Below are 21612 nucleotides of genomic sequence, written 5' to 3' on the forward strand. Positions count from 1 at the left end.
TTCAAATATGTAGAAATGGAGAGATCAACACAGAAAATAAGAGAATCTAGTATTCACCACAGAAATAACTGAGACTGAAAATAACTCAAAACTCTTGGTGTGTCAGCCCTTTGGTTTAGAATGTTTTTAAGTTTATTAACTTCTTGATCTATTTGTTACAGCAAATCAGCTGAAAAGAAGTATTAAGAGTAGGGTCATTAAAAGCTGAGAATATGGTGAAGGTGGAGGAATCCATACCATGATAAATTCTGAGGCTTTTTAAGGAAATGTAAAACTAGAGGCAGAGTGTCCTACTCACGTATGAGGTGCTCAAACTTTTGAGCTTTTGCTGAAAAGCACTGACTCCTTACCTGGGCCCATGAATTAACTAAGAACAGGAGAAAAGCTTGACATCCCTCTCTCCATTTTGCACGTTTTCCTTTACTCTGAGCCATCCTCTACTGCAGCCACCTTGGAATCAAGGAAGGACAGGAAGGATCTTTATGACAAGGGACTGAAAGAATAGTTCCCCTAAGGAGCAGTGGAGCCTTGAAGGACCCCCCTCTCCCACCGCCACTCGAGGACAATTACCTATAATAATGAGGCTGCATCCTGTAACAGGAATAATCATCTCATGGGAATCAGATTGCTCCCATCAAGTGATGGCAGAGGTAACAACTTCTTTGGAACCTTGAGCTGAGATAACGGTCCAACGGAATACACCTGTGACTGGGGCTGTTTTGTTTACATATACCTTTTGTCACCTGCCCCCAGTTATCTACTTAAAGCTATAGCTCATATCTGTACTCTGACAATGGCAGAAGATGGGCTTAGTGCTTACTCTGCCTCTTCCCATGGCATGTCCCAAGTCGTGTAATAAATATCCTTTCTTTGCCCTTCACCATGCCTATTTATTTGGTGTTTAGGGACCAGCGCATGGACCTGGCATGTGAATCCCAGGAGTTTGGGCCTTGGGTCCAAAACTCCATTTTCACTCACCCCATCCCTGAGAACTGCACAGTTTTACCAAATGGTACTATGACTACTATTATGATAAAAACCAAGTTATCACTGGAATATTAACTATACTCAGTACATTTTGATAAAGAGTAGTTGTAAAATGTATAATAAATTTTATAAAATTTTCAAGAAAAAGAATTCTGATAAAAAAACAAAAAGCCCAAACTGCATCAGTAATCTAATTATTCACCTATGTAGAAAGCTTCATTCCTAATAATGCCAGAGCAATAAGGCATTGATGTGGTTGACTGGCTTAACCACAGAGGAACTTAATTCCAAGATCCTCTGTACTAATATAAACAATCAAGTACAACAACTGGATTCAGATCAGTTCTAAATAACTACAGCTCTAATCTGATTACAAAAGCAAACACACAGAAAACAACCATCCCAACAATTTCCATATATAAATTTTATTCCACTTGACATCATACAAAAATTTAAACTTAAAGAAAATGAAAATATGCACCTTTTATAAGTCAAAGGTGGAAATTGTAGGTTTTGAATTGGTCTGCAAAAAATACATTAGTTACAAACTGTACTACAGTAGATCTAAAAGAAGTTACTAGCAGTCCTTTTGAAAAAGTTAAAACTGTTTTCAAGATTACTTTTTATATTTAAATTTACAGGCACTGACCAATTTACAAATATTTACATAAATGCAAAGCCACCTTAACAAACAATAGCTTTTTCAGCAGCCACCACTACTTTTCATGTGAAAGAAATACTAAAAAAGATATTTTTATAAACATTGTTTTTATTTATAATAACTTTATTTATGTATTATCAAAACATTTTGTAGTGGCTTACTGCTTAAAAATTCCAGTTTAGATTACAATCCTATAATTGTGCACAGAAAGAAATCTGATTCTAAAAATAGGATATAATCTTAACTTTGATGTTTCAGTTTCTGTTGCTTCCTGTCACATGGAAAATAAAAGTAGGAAAACGGAAGCAAAGAAAAAAAATGTGCACACTGCACTAAGCTATCACAAAGCACAGAAGACATCATGTTTTCCAAATGTCTAAGACAGGGTCTTTAAAACAATCCATTAACAAGTCACTAACTGCTGAAAGAGTTAGTGTGCACATTACCACAGTGCAAAACACATTGTTGTTTCAACACAATCTAAAGCAATCTCAAGAGTACATCAAAAGCATGTGAAGTACTAATGAAATGCTAATACAGACACACCCAAAGCCCCAGTCTGTCCCAGGAGTCAAGTGAAGACTTAAGGCAACTGTCCAGTATTTCATGACTCCACAGTGATTTCACTGAAATAAAAGATTTCATTTTGCTTCAAGTAACTGTATAACTGACTTGAACCTTCACTTTACTAGAACAGACTTAGGCAATGAACTATCTACTGTAGGTTATACTGGAAGCATGTATGAATTAGAGCCTTTTCAAAATTTCACACGGCTCTTCAGTATTAACATGTGGTAAAATTAACTGGAGTTATATCAAAAACCTTTTATTTGTTCAGGTAATTTCCCAAAATATATTTTATCTGATTGCCTGAAAATTCATGCCATAATATTACTAATCATCAATGTAAACATTTTCAAAAATACATTTTTAAATCAAAGAATTTTATTAGGAAATGTCATAATAAAATATGCAATCTTTATATAAGTATGTCCTTTTAAAAATAAAACATGAAAACAAGAACAATTAAAAAAAAACATGATGGAGGTAAACAAGATGCATTATGATGTAACTACTGTTCTTTATTTCTTGAAGAATTTAAGAAATAGGAGGCGAGTTATCTTTTCTGGATAGCAGCTCTTAAAGGTAGTACACTGTTCAAATCTCTTTTGTTTTTCAATCTGTGCCATGACTGGGAGAAAAAGAAAAATCATTCTTAAAACATAAGATAAATGCAGAACAAAAGATTGAGACTTTAAAAGACTGTTAACAGTGGTTCTCTATAGGTGGGAAATTTCTGGATGACTTTTTTTCCTCTTTGTATTTCTATTTCCCAAGTTTTTAACACTGCCCAAGTATTGTTTTTGTCATCAGAAAGGAAAGTATTACTTTAAAATTTTATATTTGTGTGGCTCCAATTCATTAATTTGGACTACTGACATACCAGTAGTCCAAAAATCTAAAATTAACAATAGTAACATTTATTTACAGATTGAATGACTTCATCTAAAATAACAAAGTAATTAAAACAAAACCTTTGGATTTGATAGGGTAAGGAAGGATTACATCAGTCATTTCATTAACTTTTTGTGTCTTTACTAGTTTTTTCAATTAAAAACAATACTTTTGAAGGTAAGAGTAAACGTAAAATAAAGAACTTTATGTATGTCCCTGAAAAAGAATAGTGAATAGAGTTTATAAGGGGGAAAAAAAATGAAATTTTTTTCAAAGGCTAAAAATCTGGCTCTACTTTGTAATTTATTCTTACATTAGTTGTTCAACTGACTAAAAGTATTACTTTTACAGATAAAATAATTCTAAGTGAAAGCTCACCCATCAATAAGAACAGTAAGAAAAACAATTTTCTATTCTGGTTGTCAAATTGAGAGGGCCTAATTTGAAAAATAGCTTGTAAAATAATAGTTGCATTTTTAGTTTTTTCCCCCCCTTCTGACAGTTACTGGGTTTTATTTATTTATCAATTCAGGTCTTTATGCTTACTAGGCAGGCACTCTTATCACTTAAGTTATACCTCCAGCCCCTAATGCTTGTATTTTTAATTATTAAAATAAAGCCCATTTGTATCTCTAAATAAGGAAAAGTTAAGCTTCTAAAATGATCTTCTGATCTTTTTCTTCTATGAAGCTGTCCCTCTAAGATCTCACAGTACACATTTCTATCAACTCCATTTCCACACTGTACTGGGGAAATCACTGAAGATGGAGACTTCATCTAGCAAGACCACTGATAAATAAATTCATAATGTGCACAGACACACAAACATAATTTTAACTTTTCAAAATAAAAATGTTACTCTACTTCCTTGTGATGGTAGGGTAAGCAAAGGGGAAAAGGACATGGATTAGACATCAGCTTCCTTCTAAGGTTCTAATGAATTCCTTGATATTTTAAGGAAGGAAAAAATGTCCATTAGATGTTATTCAGTCATTTTGGGAGTTTAATAAGCTTCCTATAAAAATGTTTATTTCCACAAAAGTGAAAGGCATGTAAATAAAAAACAGAGCTAGCTCTTTCTGGAGGAAAGTATATGTTAAAAAAAACCCAGTAAGTTCCCTATTCTGTTACATTAATGGCTTTATAGCTTAGAAATCAGGACTATTTTATACTATTATATATGCATGTGTTGTTTCATTTTTAAAGCATACTAGTCCACTAATGTTTCTAGAATTAATCTGATGCACTATTTACCTTTAAAAATTGATCCTTGATCATGTCAAATTTCTGCTTTTCATGCACAGCTCTGGCTGTATTTGTTCCATCAAAAGGTTCTGCAAGGTTGAAGGTACATGTGAAGAAATTATTACAATGACTTTCTTTCTCTCTTTTTGCAGCATTAGGGATCAAACCCAGAGCATCACACACATGAGGCTAGCACTCTACTAATGAGCTACATCCCCATTCCAAGAACATTTTTTAGATTAGGTTCAACTATAATGACACTGTCAGTATGTAGTAATTTTTGGCCCACAAAAACAGTTATTTCATATGATTTAGCCTAATGCCTTTACTAGATTTACATATATAGACAACTTTAATATAACTATGAACAATCTAAGGTAGATAGAATCCAAATGAAAGAAATGACTAAAGATGAAAGACATCAGCATGGATATAAAAATCTAAATCATAAGTGGATAAGATTTCTGAAGAATTACAGGTCAGGACCTACCCTTAAGAAATAAAAATAAGTTAAAGAATACAAAGTTATCAAAAAGAATAAAGCAAGAGAGGAGCTCAATGTCAAATGTCACAGAAGGGTAACTTAAAACTTAATATTAATTTAAAAGCTGATTTTGTCCAGCATGAAAAAGGTCAATAACCTTTGAAAGTAAAGGTCCAACACTGGAGAATATGGAAGACAGTGCAGAGAGTTACAGTGATGGTTTAGAGAGACATACAGTGAGAATAGTGGATGGTTTAGAAAGACAGTGAGAATAGTAAATCCTATGAGAAATTTGGTAAAGAAAGAAGAAAAAAACAGAATAACCAGTTTTTATGTGTTTGTCTCTAACAAATCCATCTTTCGTGTCCATACCCTCACCCTATTCACCCTTCACCCAGAAGATAAGATAGAAGAGTTCATACACAGAGACAGAAGATGGCAAGGAAACTGAAGATAACACTAAGAGGATGAGGATAACTGTAAAATCATTAAGCATGAAGTGGGATGACTGAAATAATGTAAGCAAAAGGTCAAAAGAATGTAAGTAACTAAAATAACATGCTCACTGTACAATTTGCAATTTATTAGTAAGCCAAACACCAAACCAGATTAAATTCATATTCACAAACTCTTAGGATGTTGCATATAATCCAAGACTAAAATAGGCCAAATCTGATGTTTTCTAGAAATGCTGATTCTCAACTCTATTCTTTTTTACCTCCTCAAGATTTACAAAGGTCTTCAACTTGGCATCTATGAGAATAATTTTTTGTTTGTTTAGTTTTTTTTGTAGTGCTAGGGCCTACAAACACAGGGCCTAGCAAATGCTAGGCAAGAGTTCTCAATTTGCCCTTCAAAATCACTTTCCCACTGGTTCAAAGAAAATGTCTCAAGGAAATATTCAATTACATGTAAATTATGTTTACAGAACAGAATTATCTTCAGATCATTTAATTTTAAAGTAAAATCAAATTCATAAAAATCTAGCTCACATTAAGTAACAATATTTTCAATGTAAAAGAACACAAAATAAATCATTTCATTTCAATATAAGAATGATCATGAAAAGATTGTATTTTCTTCCATCTGTAAATCATGAGACTGTTTCAACCACAAATATGAGCAAGGAATAGACTGCTTAGATCTTACCAACTTCAAAGATTCACATTCATTATTTCTCACAACAAAAGAATTTTGAGTGCTTGTTAATGAAAAATTTAAAACTGAAAGACTTGTTAATCACTTTAGAACATAAATGTATTACTTTAAACTAAGATATAAACTGAAATTAAGTAAGTAATTCTCTCAGAACCATGATGATAAGTGGATGGTAAACAAAGTAATCATGGGAAAACTACCTTCTACACAGATGTATTTATTTCTCCATTCAATTCCATCAGGTCTTGGAATGGCTTTGGCTTCACGAACTGAAATCATTTGACTGTTCCAGCTATAATTAAAAAAAAAAAAGATATTAATCTCATCAATTGTTTTAAATAATTTCTCTTTTATTTTATCAGTAGTAAGGCCTATCTGATACCGAAACTTGCCTCAAACCTCAGTCCCCAATCTCCAGTTCCCTCCTCCATGATTTTTCTCTACAACTTCTAACAACTTGCTTATTTATTTAAACTTACTATTTACTATATTATAGTTTATTGTGTGCCTTCCACAGTAGAATAAAAGCTCATAGACACTGAGATATTTGTATCTTTTTTCTCTGTTCACCTAATTATTTAGGTGAACAATATTCATATTCAATATTCATATTCAATATATGTTTCCTAAATAAATGAAGTAGTACAGAAAAATTTTAAATGTGCAAGTAAGTAAGAACATTTTTTCATTTGTTGTGAGGTACTCTTATGTCATTTTCTGGTTACCATTAAATATTTTTGTTCAGGCATATCTTTTATTTCTATGACTTGGGAGAAAATTATTTAATTTTCTAATAGAAGCAAGTACATTCTGTTTTAGGAAAACAAAATTAATATTCCATGAAAACATATTATTATTGCTATATATCAGATGTCAACAGTAAAACTTTGTTGAAGTAAAACAATTTTATCAGCATACCTGGAGGTAAATTATGATCTTAAGTATACACTAACTTTCCACTTTTTTTTTTTAACATTTCTAACAGTTATCACAAGTATTTTCTTTTCTTCAAGGAATAATCCAAAACATATGACCAATCATCAGCTTATATACAAGAAAACAAATCTAAAGACTGGATAAAATCTTTTTTTTTAGCAGTATTTAACTTTCTCTACCATTTCAGCAAGCAGAGTCAGACTATGGCTTGGGATCTTTTTCTATGTGTCAGGAAATCTTTAAGAATATGATCATAGGTCCAACATAGAATTTGTTTCTGGAAATGTGAATTTCTATATTAAATACCTAAGAAGAATGTTGTGTGTTGTGAAGCTTGATCACTGAAAAGCACCCAGCAACACCTTGCAAGTATGATTTTATATTTTATTTCAATCAAGAGCAGTGTGGATCAGGCCTGGTGGCATATACCTGTCATCCCAGCACAAAGGCAGGAGGATGAAGAATTCATTCACTGTGGGCTACACAGTGAAACAATATCTGAAAAAACCAAGGGCTGGGGGTACAGCTTTGTGGTAAACTGCTCGCCTAGCATGATCAAGCCTGGGTTTGATCTCCCTCTAGCACTGCAAAAAAAAAGATTAGTGCAGAAATATATTACAAAGAGAGCTTTAAGTCCTTTAAATATACATGTTCTTGTATATATCAAGGTTTATACATTTTAAAAATAAGTGGGTTGTCAAATGGATATACTTAATATTGCTTATTGGTTACCATAAAATGTTTTTGATCCCTCATGTACTGCAGTTCCATAAGTATGAGTTCCAAACAGAAAAAGAAGACTCTGCTCTATTGCTCCAAATGTTTCCAAAATTTTCTTTAAAACAACAATGTAAGGGAAAGGGTTATAAAACCACATACCTGAACCAAAAAAGGTTAAAATATTATACTATGCAAACAAATTTTACTAATAAAATAAATTTTTTTCCTGAGACTATTTCTAGCATCAGCTTACAGGACAATTGAATTTGCAGCATTAAAATTGTAAACAATAACTTTTAAAGGTATAGATTAGCCAGGCATTGTGTTGCATACCTGTAATCCCAGTTACTTGGGAGGCAGAGGCAAGAAGATCGCACGTTTGAAACCAGACCAGGCAATGTTAGTGAGACCCTAACTCAAAAACAAAATACAAAGACAAACAAAAAAGAGCTGGGGGCACTGCTTAAGTGGTAGGGTGCTTGCCTGGTATGCATGAGATTCTGGGTTTGATTCCCAGTACAGCAGAAGAAAACAATAATATTAAAATACTATATTCTGATGTTAAGATTACAATTTCTATTCCCTTAAAGGAAGCAACTCACCACTATATTTTCATTAAATCCAATCCTGAATTCATATTATATGCTACTATTTGATTCTAAACTAGGTCACAGAAACAGCTGTATGTCACATGTTATTCATTTTATTGATTATCTCTAACTAGGTATCATTTAAGCTTCAACCTACAACCCAAGTAATGCAGTTATTTAAATTACTATTGGCATTTGGAGTACATCAAAGAGAAAAACATTTTGAATCACTACCATTTACACTGATTGAATCTACTGCATAGTCAAAAAGCTTATGTCTAAATTATTAAATATTTAAAATTATCAAAACATGATGCATAACTTATCTATTCTTATAGTTAAATTTAAATGTTAATTTGTGTTAACTTAGAAATGCTTTCCTTAAATATTTCATTGTTTAAAACACATAAGCCATAAACGAAGCCATTTATCATATTAATCTATTGTTTGCTATGTGAAAACCTGCTATTGTCACTTAATAATTAAGAATCTAAAATAAAAAAGATTACACTATGCTTTCTAGAACCCCTAGGCCATATGATTCTTTTTCCCTATTTTATCACTTTACTGTTCCCAGGCACAATTCTAGAAGCCCATCTTCATTTTAAGGCTTTTCAGCAGTAAAATGTGAGTAAGTTTCAGATGCCAGTGACTCATGCCTATAATCCTAAATACTCAGTAGGCAGAGATCAGAAGGATCTGAGGTTCAAAGCCAGCCTCAGCAAATAGTATGCAAGACCTTTTCTTAAAAATACCCATCACAAAAAAGAGGGCTGACAGAGTGGCTCAAATGGCAGAACACCTGCCTATCAAATACTAGGCCCTGAGTTCAAACTCCAGTGCCGGGAAAAAAAAAAAAGGTATAGTTAAGAAAAGCCAGTAATTTTTACTTATTTATTTATTTAAAGAGATGGGATCTGGCTGTATTGCCCAAGCTGGCCCTGAACTCCTAGGCTCAATCAATCTTCTTCCTCAGTCTCCAAAGCAGCTGAGACTACAGATGTGTACCACCACACCTTGCTAAAATTCAAAAATTTTAAATGGTCATATAAAACTTCTGCAACATTTATACCATATATTCAAGCATCCCTTCACAGATACTTAATTCTTTGTCTTTCAAATGGAATTTTTTAATTGAGTACCTTAAAGTTCAGAAGAAATTCTTACCTTTTTTTTTTTTTAATTGGTGGTTCTGAGGACCAGGGCCTTGTACTTGCTATGCAAGCACTTTACCATTTGAGCTATGCTCCCAGACCCTTACAATTATTTTTAACAGCTGCCAGAATTCTTTTACATGGCACCTAATTCATTACTATTACTATGTTCTTGCTGAGCACCCTACAGTTTAATTATTGAAAATATCTTGTATAAAATAACAATGCGCTTAGTAAAGTACTGTATGAAAAAGTCTTAAGATCCCTTTCCAAGCATCAGTATCCTAGCAAGCTAGTTCCTATTAATAACAAACTTACACAAAAAAAGACACATCTACTATCTTATCCTGTTTCTGTTCAACAAAGTGGTTCATTTTCAAGGTAGTTGTATCATGTAACTACACATGGAAGAGTATCTTTCATTTGTGAATTCTTTCCCTTTAAACATACCCCGATGCCTAACTTATACAACACAATAAATGATGTTAATACAATCTAAGAATTAAGAATATGCATTTGAAGTCAGACCAAAATTTGAATCCCAGCTGTCCCACTATTTAGATGTATTGCTGTGGGTACATTTCATGTACACAATTCCATAAACTTGACAGGATTATTATAAAGGATTAAATGAAATACACGGCAAACACGGCAATCCTGTATAGTATTCATATACAGGACACTAGATAACCACTCACTAAACATTAGCTGTTGCTATTGTAATGTCTTAAAAAAATAACTCTGCAATAACAGTCTCTTTATGTTTCATAGAGTAGTAAATCTTTCCTAAATGAAGTCTTCTTTTTAATCCTCACTGCCTGGACTTAACGTTCAGATCCTGATGATTTTTAATCTGGATTATTTTAACTTCATTCTTATTGAACTACCTTTCTTCAGTACCTTTCTGACTCCTTCTCTTAACCTAGGCCAGTACCCTTTAAAGCCATTTTAAGGACCTTTGAGTCATATCTGTGATCTCACTTTCCAAGCACCCCTATATGGCACTGGGCTAGGTACTGAGGACTCAGCTACAAATAAAACAGACACAGACGGTCTGTTATAAGCTTTACTTTGAAGAACTGAGTAACACTTCTTCTTTCATGCTCTCTATTTCAAATTATCTCATGAGCCACGTTTCTTTTCTGCATCACAGCAGAAAAGACAATATCAACATTGCAGTAACTATCATAGCTAAGTATGAACTCTCTGGCAAACTACCTGAACTACTACCCTTACTAGCTATGAGAATCTTAGAAAGTTACTTCATTTCTCTCTATGCCTCACTGGTAAAATATGCAAATTGAATCAGGTAGTATGTACACTTAGAAGCATTTTCCCCACCTAATTAGTAGCAATTTATTACTACTCCTATTCTACTCTCCAAACTGCTTCAAAATGGTATCCTAAGGTCATCATACCCTTCTCTAACTTTACAATTTCTAAGTCCTCTCTCTACTTCCTTCAAACTTTTCCAGGTAGATGAGAAAAGATGCAAACAACCCCTAGCCCCACTCTATCCAGACTCAGAACTCCCAGAAGTATGAGTTCTGTCTAGCCTGATTGTACTCTTGATTTCATATTTACACACTGTCCTCCAAACAAAAAAGGAGGAAAAGAAGTGTTTCTTGACTTGTATATCATTCTAACACAACTACTTATTCAGATACAAAGCATTAATAGGATAGTATAAGTTTGTCTTAGTTATATATTTTACTACAAATTTTAAGTTCCTAGAAAATAGATGTCTTGAACCTCAAAGTACCTACAAAGAAATAAACAGAGGGTCCACCAAGGCCCTACTAGAGAATGAGACCTATGAACATAAAATGGGATCAACAAATGAAATCAACTAAAACTGGGCTTATTAAACTATAATTTTTATATTACCCGGGAACATGAAATTGATTTAGTTTTTAATAATTAATTGTTAGGTATTAATTTTATAAACTACACTTTTTTGAAGAAGTTTATACCACTGCAATTGACAAACACAGCTTCTGACCAAATTTGTAGCATTCACTTATATATAAATGAATAAGCACAATGTAAACCTTTACTTACTCAAATTCTGTAGCATAATATTTAAGAAAGCCCAGTAAGAGGTCCCCAAGACTTGATTCATTCTTTGAGAGGTAAGGAGGAACATTACATGGAGCTTGATGTACAAGGTGTAGCTGTATAGCAGGACTAAAAGACTCCTGTTAAAAATGAAAAAATGGAAAGCTATTTAAAACACACACTAAAAAATTACAAATCCTGACCTACGTTCTCTGAAGACAAAAGAAACTTTCTTTGTGTTGGCAGTTTGGAAATTTGATTTTTCTTCCATCAAAGATTTCACCAGTTACCTGGAATAAGCCAAAAGGTACCTGAAAAACTAAGATATTCTAATCTTTGGCTTGGGTATATCATTCAATTACCATCTCTATGGTAGCAAAGTATGTCTAACACATAAATAAAATAGTATTATACATACCATGATTCTACCCAGTAATATATAGATATTATTCATACATTCAAAAATGGATCTTTTAATTACTTCTACAAGGAACAGATGTACTTTATGAAGAAAGGCTATATCAAGCACAAGGTAACAGCATTTTCTGTCACTTAACACTCCTCTCAAAGGCCACAAAAGTTGCTTCAATATGTGAATAGCAGTACTATTGACTTTTAAGATTTTTAAATTTTTGTTTTATTCTGCTTTTGTATCTTGTATTTTAATGGGAACAGAAAGATGCTCAACATGAGTTGAACTTGAAAAGACAAGAGGCAGGAAAAAAGAAAGCACACACACAAAGAAATAGAATTAGCAAACTTTTACAATAGTATTTATAAAGGAGGATGTAACTGCTTATGATTCAGGCCAAACTCAGCCTCTACTAGAAAGATTACTAATGGGTACTTTCTTTTTTTTTGTCCTATGATATGTCACTCATTTTCATATCTGATCTTTCTATATGAGCAGCAAGTTCTGGATCTGAAATGTACTAAATGGATATAGAGATGCTTGTGTATATCCAAAATTGGAAAACAATCTTTCTAAAGGAATTTGCATACTGCACCAAAAAAATGGTTTTCTAAGGCTGGATGTGGTAGCCCATGCCTGTAATCATAAGTTACTCATGAGGTAGAGATCAGGAGGATCACAGTTCGAAGCCAATCTAGGCAAAAAGTTAGTGAGACCCCATTTCAACCAATAAGCTGGGCACAATGATACATATCTGTCATCCTAGTCATGCAAGAGGCTGACAGTCCAGGCTGGCCCAAGCAAAAAATGTGAGACCCTATCCCCAAAATACTAAAGAACAAAAGGCTAGGGGTATGGCTCAAATGGTAGAGCACTTACCTTGCAAGCATGAAGCCCTAACTGTAAAACCTGAGTACCACCAAAAAAAAAAAAAGTTTTTTCTGTATTTCTCCACTGCCATCCACAGTGAGAAATAGATATTTCTATTTCTATTTGAGGTTTGGTATCCTCAAAACACACATCAATAAAAATGAAAGAGCAAAAAAATAAAAATATTCACTTCCTTGCTCCATTACGTATAATTCTATCAATAATATTCAACTATCAAAGAAGTGATTACCTTTCTCTTAGAAGAAAAATTCTATTTCAATCATAATTGAAAAATTGGTACTTCTAAACTTGGAAACTAGCTTTATATTTCCAAAAGCTAGAGTTATTATATTATTACACTCAGGTGGAGATTTCAGTTGTCTAGGCTAAGATCAGGAGCCTCAATTTACAAAAAAAAGTAAAGGTAGAAGGAAGAAGCCCATAACCCTTCCCTGTCTCTTACTTGCTAGGTGTAAAACTGGACTTAGGGCAACAATATTTCAGATTGTAAAACTTTATTATTATTTTCTGTCAAAATAAAAGGTACAATGTAGGTCAAATGATATGAAATTTGATATACACAATTAATGTGTCAATTGAAAAGAAAAAAAAGAAAAGTAGGTCCCTGTTTAATGCTGCTACTCTGAAAGTGTTGTTTTTTTTTTTTTTAAAGATTTCTAAATACCTTTTGAAAGTGTTTTACTAATTTTGATTCCAAGCACCCAGCACAATAAAAATTCAATTTAGGAAATGAGGCTAAAATAGAACTGTCATTTTCTTATTTGAAGTTTAAAACTGTCTGAATTTCCTTTAACATTTTTATTTTGTACAATAATTTAAAGGAAAAGACCAGCAATCAAAAGAGTAAAACTGAAGAGCTGTGGGATCTACTCTATTAAATGGGTGAATGACCTTAAGCCAACAATTTGTCTAGACTTGTCTTAGATTAAGAGTTCTTTTTTCATTCCTATACAAAAAGAGTCATGTCATGTTTACTGAAGGAGAAACCCAAACTTAAAAAGAGAAACATCAGGATACACCTAAAAGAAGCTACAAATAAATGCTAATTCCATCTATTATTAAGAAATCCTGTTTTGGGCAATTATTTACATTTCGGAAGACTCTGCTTTAAGAAAGATTTCAAACAAAGAATTTAAAAGAAGCTCCTTGGCTATAGTTATGCGTTACTCTGGCTATCCAAAGGGAATACAGAACTTAATATATTAGAAAGCATACAAAAACAAAGGGAAAAAAGCAACCTTAAAGTTACAACCTAAGTCAATGGAAAACCAATTCAGCTGATAACATGCTTCTTGAAGCTAATAGATTTTTTTGGATTAATAATATTTACTGCCACTTGATTATTTATTTATTTATTTAAATTGTTGAGGCAGGGTCTAAGTAGCCCAGGGTGGCCTTGAACTCAAGATCCTGCTGCCTCTACCTCCCAAGTGCTGGTATTACAGGCATCTGCCACCATGCCTGACTTGTTTTTCTTAAATAAAAGGAAGGCTTCTTTATTGCATTTTTAGGATAATACCTTATTTTGAGCTTAGAATCACCAAATATGCAGTAATCTACAAAGTCCAGAAAGCACTTTTCAAGCAATACATAAATGTTGACATTTTTGATAATATATAATCTCCATTTTTCTTCAACCAATGCCAAGTTAAAAGAAAGTTAAGGGGAGAAATGGCCCAAACAATGTATGCATATATGAATAAATGAGAAAAAAATTTTAAAATAAATTTAAAGGTTATCCCTTGAAAAACATCTTTTAAAAAAAAAAACACTTCCCCCCCCCCCATATAATTGCCTATTAACAATGGAGGAAAATCCTTATATTCCATCAGTTTTTTCTCTTTCCTTTCTTTTTTTGGTGGGACTGGGGTTTGAACTCAGGACTTTGTACTCACAAAGCAGATGCTCTCCTGCTTGAGCCACACCTCCAGTCCATTTTGCTCTGGTTATTTTGAAGATGGGGTCTTGTAAACTATTTGCCTGGGCTGGCCTTGAACTGTGATCCTCCCAAACTCAAATCTCAGCCTCCCAAGTAGTTAGGATTATAGGCATGAGCCACTGGCACCTGGTTCCATTACTTTTCTGAGGCTTATCTTAATTTAACTTCAGTCTGAAATTTGGACAATTAAGTACTTTTGAGAGTAAGCTTGGTATATTTTATCACTTATGTTCGTTTTTTAAGTCAGTAAGAATTAATATTCCTATACTAATAATACAGCTCTTGGAGATAATGATGTTTACAGTCTTTCATCCCTTACTTGTACATTCAGTATCTCAAGTGAATTGAAACATGTCTTTTTTTGGGGTTTTTTTTTAAGTGTTTAGGTGTGAACACATGGCCTTCTGCATTCTAGGCAATCACTCTACCACTGAGCCACACCCCCAGTCACAAATATACCAATTCTAAAAATACATATTTTAAATTATTTTATCCTGGGCTAGGGGAGTAGCTCAGTGGAACAGTGTTTCTTGTCTGGCATATGGGAGGCCCTGAGATTAGGCCCTAGCACCACTGGAAATAAAACAAACAAACAAACAAAATAAAACAGAAAGCGCCATGGGTGGTGATGGTATACTCAGGAGGCTGAGGCCAGAAGATCAGGAGTTTGAGGCCAACCTAGGGCTACATAGTAAGTTCAAGGCCACCCTGAGCTACATTGCAAGATCCTGCCTCAAAAAAGCAAAACAAAAAAGCCCCAATAATAGGAACATTTTCTCTTTGTAAACTAACAAACTTTTTTTGTTCCTGTAAAATTTTAAATAATTCTCATTAATATAAATTCAAATTTTGGCATATTTGCTTTTCTTAAAGAAAAATGTCTACAGAGGAATAATCTAATATATGTAAAAAGTAATGAACAACAGATATTCAGTGAAATGATAGTTTTGCCTTTGCCTAGTAAATACCAGGTTTGGGATCCACTATTTGTGGTGATATGGCTTGGATCAAATAACCTTTCTTCATCCCTAAAATGGGGATAGTATCTTACAAGTTCATTTGCTCAAAATTAAAGAAATTGTATGTAGTATTTCATACACTAAGTAAATGATGGTTATTATTAGGAATAAGAAATGAGCTGATTTGTTTGTTCCATCAGAAGGACCACTGAGAAAGTGCTCTATTAAGCAGTTTACAGGTTTCATATAAAACAAAAGAATCTTGTATACAGGGTAGTAGGAAGTCCTTATTCATGTAAACATCAATTTACAGTTAAAAAAAAAGTTTAAATATTTAAGATGTCAATATAACCACACTTGAATTCAAATTAGGACAACCCAATCTAGCAGGTCTTGTAATTCGCTTTGTTGGTGGTGGTGATGCTGGTTTTTGTTTGTTTCATTATGTTTTTGAGACAGGGTCTTGCTACGTAGTCCAGGCTGGCTGGAACTCCCAATCCTCCTGCTGCTGCCTCTCAAGTGCTGGGATGACAAGCATGTACCAACACACCCAGTACAACAGGTATTTTTTAAGGCCTTAGAGCTGGGCTAACAAAATTACTTCCCCACCACAGATACAGAAATAGGATTAGTAGCAAAACAGGGATGGAAAGTATAGGATCAGAGGTAGTGAATGTGAATAAAAGTCAGGGCTCTATCATGAGAACAAAGTTAGCTATTACAAAAATGAAACACAGTACTGAAAATGGAGATGTTCAAACTGGAATGTATTAGTAAGAACCAGATGGTTTTCTTACTACAAAAGCAACAACTCTGTCCCTGTGCACAGTATAATAAAGTGGTATTTCCCTAGTATCTTATATCAGTAAAAAAGATTTCATATACCAGAGTTTCAAGTGAGATTTCCACAGGGAAAAAAAACTTAATACACAACAAGAGAGTCTTTTTTTAACCCCAGTTTTTTTTTGAGACAGTGTATCATTATGCAGCCCAGACAGCCTTTAACTCATGATCCTTCTGCCTCAGCCTCCCAAGTGCTGGGATCATGGGTAAGCACCATCCCAACCAGCTAAGAGTGTCTTGTAAGTTTAACTATTAGATCCTTTGTATGCTGAAACATATTATGTTGTTCTTTTTACAATGAAACCTAGGTCTTAAAGAAACATATAGTTGGGACAATAAAATGAAATACTAAATACACAACCATTATCTTAGACCTTTCAGTATGAGCTAAAGAATACTTTATGAAAAGAGGAAAATAATCAGAAATAAGGTCAAAAAGTAATTTTTATTTCTGTACTTGCTGACTTTTCATTTTTTCAATGTTTAAGAGCATAAAGACTGATTTCTAACTTGTTAGAAACTCCTTCTAATATTTCTTCACAATAGCACAATTTTGTTTTAAAAAGGAAGAAGAGAGTAGGATTCTAGAAGGTTTTCTTACAGTAGATAATCCACTAGAAACTTGAAGACACCACAGTAGCTATATAACTACAGACCCTATTATTACAGTGAACTTTTAATATATAATACCTTGCATGTATGAATTACAATAAGTAATGTTCAAAACAAGAATATCAGTTCTCAGAGATTAAATTGTATTTAACTGATGTTACATGTCAAGTATATTTGTATTTTGTGTGATATAATAAAATAAGTTCTTTGAAAACTGACCATACAAGCTGGAGAGTATATTCGCCTTTGTACTATGACCACAGACTATGTAAGTTTAGAAAATAGCTCTTCTTCTATGTATAAAACGTATGCAGTCACAAATATGTATGTATAAAACTAGATGTATGAAACAGGTAAATATTATGTGGTTTCACAAGGTTGGTCAAACGTCCAAACAAATAGCTTAATGTTATTTCCAAAGAAAACCGGGCACAAGGATGTCTGTGGAGGAAAACAAATGGTAGCACTATAAAACAAAGAAACAGAATTCTGGAAAAAAGAATACAAGAAAACTGGAAAAGAAACAAAAGGGTGCATATAGATTACAAATATTTACATTACATTACTAGGTTTCTCTAAATTGAAACTTGATTACATACTCAATTTTTTTTGATATTTCATTTTTTTAAATATTTCCAATTAATTCCAGCAGGATTATTAATATTATACAGGTAAGAACACTGTACTGTTACCTTTTTTGGTGTATTATTTAACAAGATCAAATGAAAGTTAAAAGATTATCCAATTATTCAATCTCTTAATTTTTTTCCCATTTTTCCAAGGATAAATATACTAGGCCGAAAAATTTCTGAGTTACTAACTAAACAAATGCTGTAATACTGTATTTTAAAATAGTACAAAGAAAATTGGAATAAAGCTAAATGGGTCTTGACAAACTGAATACATTTAATCCCTAAAATCATGCATACCATGCAAAAAAATTCCACCATTTACATAACTGACCAGATTGTCTGCCAATAACCAAATAAAGTACCAGTTTTCTGGAAAAGTATATGAAATATTTAAATGTTCTCGTACAAATGCTTCAATCTATATAGAAAATGTCATCATGTACTTAGCCTTATTACTTTTATATTCACATTTATATGGCGTATATAATTCTATATACACTTGACATAATATGTATTATAGTAATTTATAAGAAACACTTACTGGGTAAATTTTTTGGAGGGATGGAAGGATGGGTTCAGGTAGGGCTATAAAAAGAAAAAGTTTAAAGCTTCTGTGATTCACATGATTCATTTTACAATGCAATAATTTGTTAACTACACCCCAAGTATGAGACTACAAGGGTTTATGCTAAAATTCAACAATTTTCAAATATTCTGGGAAATCTGACCCTTAAAAATTTTAAATATTTTTAAGTTGACATTGTAATGTTTTGTTAAAAAACTATGTACTACACTATGTAAATCAATGGTTTTTATAGGGTTTCAGAATAAAAGGCCATTAATAAAGGGAGAAAAGTTATTTGATCCAACATCAGACACATACACACAACACACACACACACAAGCACACACACAAAATAAACAAGACAAGAATTGTTCTAGAGATATTGGATGGACATTTCTAAGATGAATGTAGCTATCAAAGTATCTAATGAAAAGAGTAAAGTCTGATGATACTACATCATGAAAGAACATCATTTCTATAAATGCCCTTTCATTATGCAATTTCCATTAACAATTTCAAAACTCAGATGTTTCCAAGAAACTGATCTACTAAAAACCTGATCTACTGAAAAAAATATCTTCAATTCCATAATACATTTTTTAAAAGAATGCTTCAGCAAAGTTAAAAATCTAAATCAGGAGGTTTACACAGTTCTGCTATAAGTAAATAACATTTCACACAAGGGAAATCATTATGCTCATGTTACCTCCATATTCTTTTTTAAATCATCCTCACCACTAAGTATTTTCAAGCAAATCTAATCTCATAAATGCATGAACAGTAATTTCACATTATTATAATGTAAATATAGCAGGTAATATGCCTGATAGTCACTACATAATAATAGTAAAATACAACTACAATTGTAAAATATATATATATAATGACATACTGTAATATATATATATAATTATAAAATATGTCTTGAGTCTTTAATATTCAAGACCAAATATACTATTCTAGGATAAGCTTTGTATTTAGGAACTGGGAATACATTATATAGAATTAAATAAACTCAGTAGCAAAGAATATTAAATTTTGTTACTTAGCAAAAATTTTTAAAGACAACCTCTGCAATACATTAATGTACATGTAATTAACCATTCTGACCAACTTACATGGCCTACAACTATAATTATAACAATATAAATTTCTACCCTATAATACAGAGTAGGATGCTTTATTCCAAAGTTGAAAATTAGAATAAAATTGTGATAATATGAATGTACACAATATATGGGACTATAAGGAGGAAAAAACTCATTCATTACTTACCAAAATCATTCCTAAGAAGGAGATAGGTATATATGTATATATAGGGATACATATGCATAAATATGAATATATGTATGTATTCTCCCCTACAGAAGCATTCAAATAATCAAAGTTCTAGAAGACCCACCAAGTAAACTCAAGCCCTAGTCACTTTAATTCTAAACATCTCTATATTTGTTTAACATTTTTAATGGCTTTCTAATAAATTTCATAATATAGAAATAAAATTGGAAAATCTTACCAGAAATTATTTACTTAAAAATCTGAATTCCTTCCAATTAAATATCCATACATTGAAATACTGATAAAACAATGGATGAATACAGAGAGTCCAAATAAAGAATTTTTATCATATTCTAGAACCGTGTTTAGAATGATAAGAGAAAAACAAACAGCAGCCACTGGACAAAAGAGCCTTTGAAACTAAGCAATTTAGAAGCTTTTGGAAGCAAGAGTATCATTCAGCAATTTCCTTGCCTTCTGTTCTTTAAGATTAAGCAAGTCATTAAAGAAGCAATAAGTGTACTATGGCAGTTATTTATTAACACTATCTGGATAGTAGCCTCAAAGAGTATAGAAGTTTTTAAAGTGTTTATCATATTTCAAAGCAACTTAAACTGAAAAAAAATCTACCTGTATCATCTATTTTTACTTCAAAATTTTGGACTATAGATTCAATCTTTTGAATTTCTTTCTCAAGAGCAAACTAAGCAAAAACAAAGCAAAAGTTCATTATTTCAATATACGACCAATAGGTAGTATCTTAAGGGCAAAATAGTTTCTGCTGGGTATTGAGGGGGGGAGCGGGAGGGGATGGAGTGGGTGGTAAGGGAGGGGGTGGGGGCAGGGGGGAGAAATAAACCAAGCCTTGTATGCACATATGAATAATAAAAGAAAAATGAAAAAAAAAAAAAAGAAAAGAAAAATGAAAAAAAAAAGCTCCTCCACAGTTTGGACAGTTATCTCCAGATTTTAAGTACCAGTTTGATATTGCTAGCTGGAACCTTGAACTTCTGTTGACTAACTTGTTATAGCCAATTCCCACCCCTGCTGCTCCTTGCTCAAATTGTTTATAGGTGAGGGTGTACAATGGTGAAAGATTGATTTGATTGCTTGTAGCTTATGATATGAAGGGCGAAGAAACAATAAAGTGAGGAGTGAAGCATTAAAAATAGGTAGTATCTTGAGTATATATCTAAGATGCAAGATTTTACTTCTGCCTGCTGTTCAGACTTCCCACAGACTTAAACCCATAAACTTTCCACACTAATTTATTAGAAATTTGTCTATTAAAACAGAAGATCTTCAATAACACTAAGCAACCATTAGTTATATAAATGTAAGAATAATTTAAAAATGGCTTCCTGATAGGTCTGTTCTTATTATTTTTAACCAATTTATAATTTTACCTTTTTCATTAACTCTTAGAATATCTTTTTTTTTTTAAATTTTTTGCAGTGCTAGGATTTGAACTCAGGGCCTAACCACTCGCTAGACAAGCACTCTACCACTTGAGCCACACCCACAGACTTTATCTTTAAAAATCTCTTCTCGATGTTTCTTTTTTTGCTCTCATGCTTTCATCAGTCATTTTTTCAAATATATGTCATTTATAATAATAGACTACTAAACTATATTGTAGAAAATGCTTTAGTCTTTCCACCCTTTCTATACATGGAGGATCCTTTCTCTGTTTGTGGCAGAAAAGATATTAAACACACTTAGTGAGTTAAACAAAACTTGTAAGTTATTTTATCTAATTACTCATGTTACACGAAGGCCAGAGAGGTACCATAACTTGACCGATTTCCCAAAAACTACTGCTTAATATACCTTGTAGTTCCTTGTGTGCCATTTTCCTTTGTGTTAGGGTGATAACTACCAAGAAAGCAAATACCTATCTCAATCACTCTAATTCCTTTGATAGAAAAGTAGCTTAAATTTGCCAGTATAGAGTTATACATTAGCTCTAGGAGCTAATGTTCTGCAAGACAAACTTAGGAATGACTGATGATCGTGCCATCACAAACTACAAA

General features: G+C 32.6%; 1 protein-coding gene across 4 annotated transcripts in view; it reads right to left on the reverse strand.

The window, feature by feature from the left end:
* Positions 1 to 1387: 1387 nt before the first annotated feature.
* Tent2 (terminal nucleotidyltransferase 2) overlaps positions 1388 to 21612 on the reverse strand; it is a 58175-nt gene continuing 37950 nt past the window's right edge. For 3 of the 4 annotated variants that reach the window (XM_074077221.1, XM_074077220.1, XM_020157326.2), the window contains exons 11-15: positions 18278 to 18321; positions 11452 to 11588; positions 6191 to 6282; positions 4358 to 4437; positions 1388 to 2840 (exon numbers count right to left, since the gene is read on the reverse strand). In XM_074077221.1, coding sequence (XP_073933322.1) covers positions 2766 to 2840; positions 4358 to 4437; positions 6191 to 6282; positions 11452 to 11588; positions 18278 to 18321 — 428 coding nt within the window. In that variant the 3' untranslated portion in view covers positions 1388 to 2765. Of the gene's footprint in view, positions 2841 to 4357; positions 4438 to 6190; positions 6283 to 7658; positions 7762 to 11451; positions 11589 to 18277; positions 18322 to 21612 lie in introns of those variants that run through there. The other variant, XR_012449131.1, reaches the window with a different exon arrangement.

This window comes from Castor canadensis, chromosome 6 (genome assembly GCF_047511655.1).
Source record: "Castor canadensis chromosome 6, mCasCan1.hap1v2, whole genome shotgun sequence".
NCBI classification, from domain to species: Eukaryota; Metazoa; Chordata; class Mammalia; order Rodentia; family Castoridae; genus Castor; species Castor canadensis.